Consider the following 8,408-nt stretch of genomic DNA (forward strand, 5'->3'; position numbering starts at 1 on the left):
CCCCTGCATCGGCAGGCGGACTCTCAACCACTGCGCCACCAGGGAAGCCCAAAGCACCTGTATCTTAAAACTGCTCGAAGGAGACGCAGAAGCTGCTCGTATGGCACATGACTAACCTGTTTCCATGAATAAAACACATTTCACTCTCAAGACAGAGCCTCCTAGGAGCGAGCACATGTGTTTATGGCAAGAATACAGGCCTGCAGCACTCCCGGCAATAAAAGGAAGAAGCACGTAGAGGTCTTCCAGCTTCCTCTCTGGGGATTAATAATTATGAAGGAAAAGGACTTAAGACTCTACCAGCAAGGCTTCTTTTGTGGGGCCTGTTCTCTGGGTTAGTTCAGCAACTCTTGAAAGCTGTGGTTTTGAAAGCCTCTCCTGTCCTGGTCACACATGAATGTGAAGGAAGGGACTCCCCACTGGGGCAGAGTGTCAATGGCGAGCACCCCTCCAAGTCCCCACAGGAGGAGGGTTTGGAGGTGACCAGAGAATGACTTCCCCTCCCCCAAATGAGGCAAAATCCTACAAGAGAAGGCCTTGACATAACCATTCCCAGAAAATGACCCTGGTGTCCATGTGGTCGAACAGGTAACAGTGAATCCTCTGAAGAGAAAAATCACAATCTGCCAGGGCAACAAGAAGCCCCCTACACACACACACACACACACACACACACACGCACACGCGCGCACACACACACACACACACACACACCACCTTCCAGACACATAAACGGGGGTGGAAGAGGAGGCCAGGGATGGAGAGAGGAGTCCTCCACAGTCTTCCATGTCAAACAGCAAGTATTGTTCAGCAGCCTTCACCCGTCACCCGCAAAAGAAACCCCACGTGAGCAGCCAGACCACAGACGCATGGGAGCTTCTGTGATCTCTGTTTTTCCTCTCCTTTGATTGTAGCTTCTCCTCTCATTTGCTGACTGGTGCCTTTTGGTCCTGTGGTTGTAAATGATAAACTGAGGGTGTGCTTTGTGCTGGGGAATGCACGATTCCATTCCCTGGTAATTGGGAAGCATCACATCAGAAGTCTTTTTAGAATTCTCATTCTGTGTATAGGATGAAGTGGATGTTACCACAAGACTTAATTTGTGATTCTTTTAATTTCATGCAACTCACTGATCCATTGGTGGGAGCTTAGGGTCAAGGGAACCAGGATTGTGCCATTCCAGGGTCAAGGTGAAAGAGAATTAAGTAGATTTTTCTCTCACAAACAGAGTTGACCACAAGTTACCGATGCGTAAGTCCAGAGCTCCTAAAGCTTCTTACCGGCACAAGCATACAACTGGCACTTAATAAAGGACACAAACAACAAAGTCTTACCCTTTCCTCTTTTAAGAGAGCCTCGGTCCAACCATGACCAATGGATGTATTATGAGGAAAAAAATGTTAGTCCTCAGAGATTATAAATAGTTCCAGGATTAATGTGAGTGCATCTGATTTTATCAGAAAAGTCAATAGAAAAGGAGTGCACTGAAGGTATGGTAATGATATATTCATTGTGGAAGGTTCTGGAAGCCGATTTGCATGCAGGGTATTAAAAGGAAGGGAGTACAGTGGAAAGATCTTGAGATTTGGAATTCAAAGCATCTGAGTTCATCTCCGAGCTCTGCCACCTACATTACGACTACAGGCAACTTATGTAACTTCCATGACCCTCAGCCTTATGCGTAGAATGAGGGTAATAAAAATACACACAACATCAGAGGGTTGGTGGAGGATAAATTGAGACAATGCCTTCAAAAAGCACTTTATAAACTGTAAAACATCCATAGCAATATTAGTCATAGGTATTATCAAGGCAAATGTGACATTTAAAAAAAGATCAGAAAAAAACAAAACAAAAACAAAGGACTCCATTTAAAGGGTAAGTTCTGGAGCAGATTTTAAGGAGTCAAAGCTAACAGTGCTCGTGACTTGGGTATGAAAACAGCCCCTTCAAGCATGCACTGTGTGTAGTGGGGAGTCTGCAACGGGGACCAGGGTACAGCCAGCTATGTCCCCAAAGGAGACCCCACAGCATGGTCAGCAGCCAATCTGAGCCTCCACCAAAGACGGTGGTGAAGAGAAGGCAGTGGCTATGAAACTGAGGACAATGGCCTTGAGCTGGCGGCTCTACCTATAATGTACTGAGGTCGGGAAGAGAAACCATCTCAAGGACTCAGGAGCCAAGTCAAAACAATGGGCTGGCACAGAGGTCACTGGGGGTCAGTCCGGGGACTCCTTTGCTGCCATTGTGGGCAAGGGTGGCAAGCAGTGGTGGCAAAGCCATGCCCGGAGGGAGCTCAGGCAGGATGGCTATTCTCGTCCCCTGCATTACCTGATCCTGTGGGCAGGAACCAAGGCTCACGTGTCTTCCTGCAGTTGTCTCCCTATGAATGACCTTCTCTGGTTCTGTCCTCATAGGGTGGACACTGCTAACCTTGCCTTCATTTGTAAGGCTCTCCTTAGACCTTGCTCCAACTTGAGGATCCTTGGTAGTCAAGGATAACAGTACCTAGTGAAAACCGGAAGCTGGCGCTTGGGTACCAGGCATTCAGAAAAGATGAATACCAGAAAACAGGGAAAGGCAAGGCACGGGGAGAGCCATCCCACAACACACTATGAAACAACCCACAGACATTGTCAAAAGGCGCATCCAAACACACAAAACCCCATGCCAAATGGATGATGCTCCAAAAGAGAAAAGGTCACCTGTGACAAACTCTCATCTACTCAGCTCCAAAATTCTCTTTCCTGGAATGGAAGTGGAGCTCATACATACACATGCGCTGTGAGAAAAAGAATTCAGTATGACATACCTCAGAATCAGTGAAAAAGTTGTAAAGGAGGACGTCATCAAATTCTAGGCCTTTGGCTTCGTAAACTGTTAGCACAAGTGCTAATCCCAGCTCTTCTGGAATTTTCTCCTTTGCCATTTCATTGGCTACAAGGATTACCTAGGAAACAAAGGGGGATAGAAGAGAAAAAACTTCACATCGTACAAAGAGAAATCCAGTAAAGCTGAGTCTATTTCTGTGGGAGGCAAGTAATGTCTTTGAAGAGGAGCGGCCGTCGTGGTGGGAATATTAATAACACTTCGTCACTCACCCATCTCTGAAACTTCCTCGTTCTGGGACGGGGGCTACTGCATTCTACCTTGTGGAAGAACTCAGCTTCTCAAACCTTTTTTCAACTGCAAGCTGCCTTTTATTTTAAAACATACAATCTCAAGCAACTCACCTGGTGGGCTCCAAATTCAATGGGCTGGGTTTTTCTTTTGTTGCCTCGAAGCAATATTGCCAAGTCACTTACACTACAGGACTCCAGGACAATTGGTCTGGGACCATCAAAGAGGCCAGAATCCCTTGGAAGGCGATCAAAAGATTCCGGGAAATAGAACTGAAGTAAATCTACCACTCCAGATGCCAGATTGAGGATTCCTGGGATAAAAAAAGTCAGATACTGTACAACATGCCAACATGGCTGGGGTTTTTGGTTTGTTTGTTTTGTTTTGTTTTTGGCCACGCCGCACAGCTCGTGGGATCTCAGGTCCCTGACCAGGGACTGAACCCAGGCCACGGCAATGAAAGCCTGGAATCCTAACCAACAAGGCCGCCAGGGAACTCCCGTGCATTGTGTTTTCTTATTTTGGTTTTGCTTTTCTCCTGAGAAGCAGTATTGGTCCTGAGAATACATACAATTGCAGCCAATTTCCAGATCCTGTTAGATTATCACTTTGGCTCCGAGCTGTATTACTCCGGGTACCGCGGTCAAAGGCAGAGATGTGTTTGCTGTCCTAAGAAGGTTTTGTAAATCTCATTCCTGGACTATATTCATGTGAGAGAAAATGACCTCATGAAGAAGAGTCAAGGTAGAAATGTAACTAAACACTTAGAGCTGTCAGAATGCTAATACAGGGGGGCTAATATACAGTTAAAAAACAAGAACTGTCCTGTCCCCTGTCGTTGGTACTTAGAGCACTGGAGACAACATTACATGGGAAGAGCTGGACGTTAGGTGGGGCAGCAACCTCGGCTTCCATTGCCCTTTTCCACCAGGTTTATACCCAGCAAAGAGAGGAGTATACTCAATAATTGTCAGAGCTGGCTAAAGGATTTTCCAAAGAGCTTTTTCCTTGGGTCCCATTTTTGTCTAAGCGCTGAAGTAACACTGACAGTGATGTCGACTAAACAAGAGGCACCTTCATAAACATTAACCTGTTTAATTCTCACAACAGCCTGGTGAGACAGACCAGACAACCCCACTTTTACAAACAGGGACTCCAAGGTCCGAGAAGTTAGTAAACACCTCCAAAAGAAGCTGGACTGAATACAGATCATCCTGGGTCTCCCACTATTCTTAGGGGCCGTGTGCCCTTTGCCCAACACCAGCTAGAATTCTATGAAATGGGCATATGTGTACCCATTGCTATTACCAAATAGTAAAGGGAAATTTTACTATCCAATGGTATTATTATTAACACTATGCAATATAAAGAAATCAAGAATACAAGTGGAAACTGTTGAATTTAAGCAGATCAGCTGCGACTGTGGTTCAGAGATGTACATTAATGAGAGGATCAGAAAAAAGCACGGAAGTGTTCATTTCAGTGAAAAACTGGAATCCACTTAAATGCCCTTCTAGGGAACTAGATACAATTTTTTTATACAAACATGCTCAAAGAATAAAAGATGGTTAAGCCATAAAAAGCAATGAAGTACTGATACACGCTACAATATGGAAGCACCTTGAAAACACTGAGCTAAATGAAAGAAGGCAGACATAAAAGGTCACATATTGTGTGATCCCATTTATATGAAAGGTCCAGAATAGGCAAATCCAGAGACAGAAAGTAGAATGGTAGTTCACAGGGGTGAGGAGGGGATAAGGGTGACTGCTAACGGTTTTGGGTTTTCTTTTGGGGGTGATAAAAATGTTCTGGAATTAGACAGTGGTAATGGTTGCACAACCTTATGAATGTATTGAAAAACCACTAAACTGCACATTTTAAACAGGTGAATGTTATGCTATGTGAATCTCAATTTAAAAAAGAATAAAAGATGGGGGAAGTATTCACTAAATATTCACTAAATTATGATTGATTAAACAATGTTAATCAATCATAACATTGATTATGTAAATATACATAATCAATCAATAAATATGTGTGATAAATGCATATTTGTATATGGCCAGTAAAGAGACCAGAAGGAAATGAAACAAACTGTGAGTAGTGAGTTGCCTTACAGGGGGCTTGAATTTTTTTTTTTTTTAACGTTTTATGTGTTTTCTAAAGTCTCTCAAATCTAACACATATTATTGGGGCTTCCTCTGGTTCTGTACACCGAAACACTTACACACAGTCTTCCCTCTATCCTGACAGGAGGTGGAAAATGGAGTTTATGTAGTGATCATCTGGGTGGGTTGCTTACTACATAAAAAAACAAAACAAAAAAACAACTGCTCACAGGACAACTCCCTTTGCCATACTCTATCTTGCTGACCATAAAGGCTGCTGCCCCAGACCAGTGGTGCTGAACCCACGTACACCATCAGAATAAGCAGCTCATTCAACTACTCATGCCAGGTCCCCTCTACAGAGTCCGACAACAAAAAAGGGGGTGCCATCTGGAGCTACCCCCTGGGGACAGAGAAATGTGAACATCTTGGTCACCAAGCCCCCACACAGTGCCAGGTAGGGGAGGAGCTCAATATATGTTTCCTGAATGGATAAAATCTCGTATTTCCTGTTAAGAGCATAAACTTCTTTGTGCCAGTTTTTCCTGCACAGCACAAGTAGAAAGTCATGGAAGAGCAAGAAGCTGAGCTGCTCAGACCCAGGCAGACCCTGGAATTGACGGGCAACATCAGGAAGACTGTGAGAGCCCTGGAAAGCTGGGCTGAGCTGCGTGGTGTATGCTACACTCTGGGAGGCCACCTGGCTTCTAATTGTTTTCTGAATCCTTGGCTAAACAAATCAGAATGTTAATCTACTTTTACATTGTAAGGGTGTTAAGAGTACCAATGTGTGTGTGTATGTGTATGTACGTGTGTGTGGTCTGTGTGTGCTTTCTCTTTTCACCAAACCATAGCCTACCTGAAATGTATCCAGAAAAAAGGAATCTATCAAAAACCTACAATAAGCACCAGACTTAAATGGTGAAATGTTAAAAAAATATTCACATTAACTTCAGGAATAACACATGGATGCCTGTTACTGTTTCTGTTTAAGGTCCTAACCAATAAAATATGATACAAAAAAGAAATGACAAGTATAGAAGAGAAGGTCAAACCTGCCCTTACCTGCATAAAAATGTCAAAATCTAAATGGTAAATGTAGTAAGAGTGTTCAGAAAGATTGTGAGATACCAGATCAATACACAAGAACCAACAGCATCCCTCTATACCAGCAAGACATGGCTAGAAAATTTAAAAAGAGAAAAAAGGTGCAGCCATGATAGTAACAAAAAGTATAAGGTTTCTGGAACAAATCTAACAGCTGTGTAAAATGTCTGGGGAAAATTATAAAATATTATTGAAGGCAGTAAAAAAAAATCTGAACAGAGAAATATGCCAAGGTCATGGTTCAGAAATCCCTACAATGTAAAGATGTGAATTCTTCCCAAACAGTGAGAACTTCAATTCCAATCAAAATTACAAAGAGTCACTGGAGAAATTTGATAATACAGTAAATAAGACAGTGTGATAATAGTACAAAAACAGACAAATTAGACAAATCAAAAACAATAGTAAGCCCAGAAACAGACTCACAGATATTTGAAAAGAATTGCAAATGAGGGGAAAGGATGGACCATGAGGTAAATGGCATCAGCACAACTGTTTATCCCTATGGAAAAAAGAAAAATTAGATCACAGAAGCATGATTTCAATAAAGACAATGTCACACCACACATACATTTTAAATTGAATTAATTAAATTTACCTAAATTTTGACACCTACCTAAATATAAGGAGCACAATTTAAAACCATTAAAAGACTATACAGGAGGTTACCTTAACCCCAGGTCAGGAGGATTTAAGTAAGACAATCATCAGACCACCGATGACCAGTTTCAAGATGACGGTCGGAGCTGACTGTGCTGTTTCTGCATGTAGCCTCCTCCCTCCCTCTATAAAAGCTCTTGCCCACTGATTGGCAGGGTCGGGGGAAGGGGAGTTGGCCTTGGGACGTGAACCTGACAGCCCAGGCCCGGGTTGCTGGTCTCTGAAATAAAGCAAACTTTCCTTTCCACCAACCTTGCCTCTTTATCGGATTTTGAGCAGCGAGCACCTGGACCCACTTGCGGGAAGTTTTTGACACCCAACGTGAGGCTGCGCTCTCGCGATATCTGGCTTCCAGGGTTTTCCTGGGAAGAGCTGCCGCCATGAAGAAGCACTGGGGTGGCTGTGAGGAGCCCGTTGCTCGTGGCTCACTGGATTCGGGAGGGGGATTTGGGGGGACGTTCCTAGCACCTGCCCTAACCATTTGTTTCGGAGATCCTCCCTGTTTCTTCCCTGCTCGGCACTGGCTGCCAACATATGCTTTTCCTTGGTGCAACGGAAACATGCATCTGGACGAGCTGACGAGCTCCAAGCCTGAGTAGGGCACCGGTGAGCACAAGGCAAACTTTTCTTTTGAGCATGAGGTGCTATCTGGGCATTCTGCCAGTTGGTTCTGACGTGTTTCTGACGTTGAGGACCATTTGTGTTGGGAAGTGTCTGTCTGGGACTCCGTATCGGTCATCCTCTCAGTGCATTTGTGACAGTTCTGTCTTCTGGTGTGTGAGTGTGTATTCCATTTGTGTGATTGGTATTCTTGTTGCTTTTTGTAAAATGGGAAATTCAGGTTCAATTCATTAAGAAAAATTTTAGCTATGAACCTATGACTAAGAAAAAGACGATTTTCTTTTTAACACTGTGGGCCAACAGTATTCTTCAGACTCCAGAGAAAATTGGTTACGATGAAATTCTTCTGACACTCTAAACTGGTTCTTTTTTGCATATGCAGTTAGAGAAAGCTAGCTTGATAAAATACTGTTTTCGTAATTCTGACCCTGAGAGAACAAAAATATGCCTAGGAGAAAGCTTGAAGTTAATGCTTATCATGTCCTTGAAATACAAACACAGCCCACTTTGCCTGAGCCTTCAGCCTTGGGTTAATTAGCAGAACTACAAAAGATGTTTGGGTTCCTTAAACAGCATCTTGTACCACATTAAAGAGGAATTGTGCTATGAGAAAAATATGTTTTTAGAGGTTATGGAATATGTTATGTTCTTAAGCTTGCCAATCAGGAAATGCTGATATAGGGCTTCCCTGGGGGCGCAGTGGTCGAGAGTCCCGCCTGCCGATGCAGGGGACACGGGTTCGTGCCCCGGTCCGGGAAGATCCCACATGCCGCGGAGCGGCTGGGGCCC

At 43.8% G+C, this 8,408-nt stretch overlaps 1 protein-coding gene across 1 annotated transcript in view; it reads right to left on the reverse strand.

Moving 5' to 3' along the window:
* TRANK1 (tetratricopeptide repeat and ankyrin repeat containing 1) overlaps positions 1 to 8,408 on the reverse strand; it is a 65,741-nt gene that overhangs the window by 25,375 nt on the left and 31,958 nt on the right. The window contains exons 14-15 of the mRNA XM_007462697.1: positions 3,234 to 3,433; positions 2,813 to 2,950 (exon numbers count right to left, since the gene is read on the reverse strand). Of these exons, the coding sequence (XP_007462759.1) occupies positions 2,813 to 2,950; positions 3,234 to 3,433 (338 nt within the window). The remainder of the gene's footprint in view (positions 1 to 2,812; positions 2,951 to 3,233; positions 3,434 to 8,408) is intronic.

The sequence above is a fragment of the Lipotes vexillifer genome, unplaced genomic scaffold (genome assembly GCF_000442215.2).
Source record: "Lipotes vexillifer unplaced genomic scaffold, Lipotes_vexillifer_v1.1 scaffold539, whole genome shotgun sequence".
In the NCBI taxonomy this organism is placed as follows: Eukaryota; Metazoa; Chordata; class Mammalia; order Artiodactyla; family Lipotidae; genus Lipotes; species Lipotes vexillifer.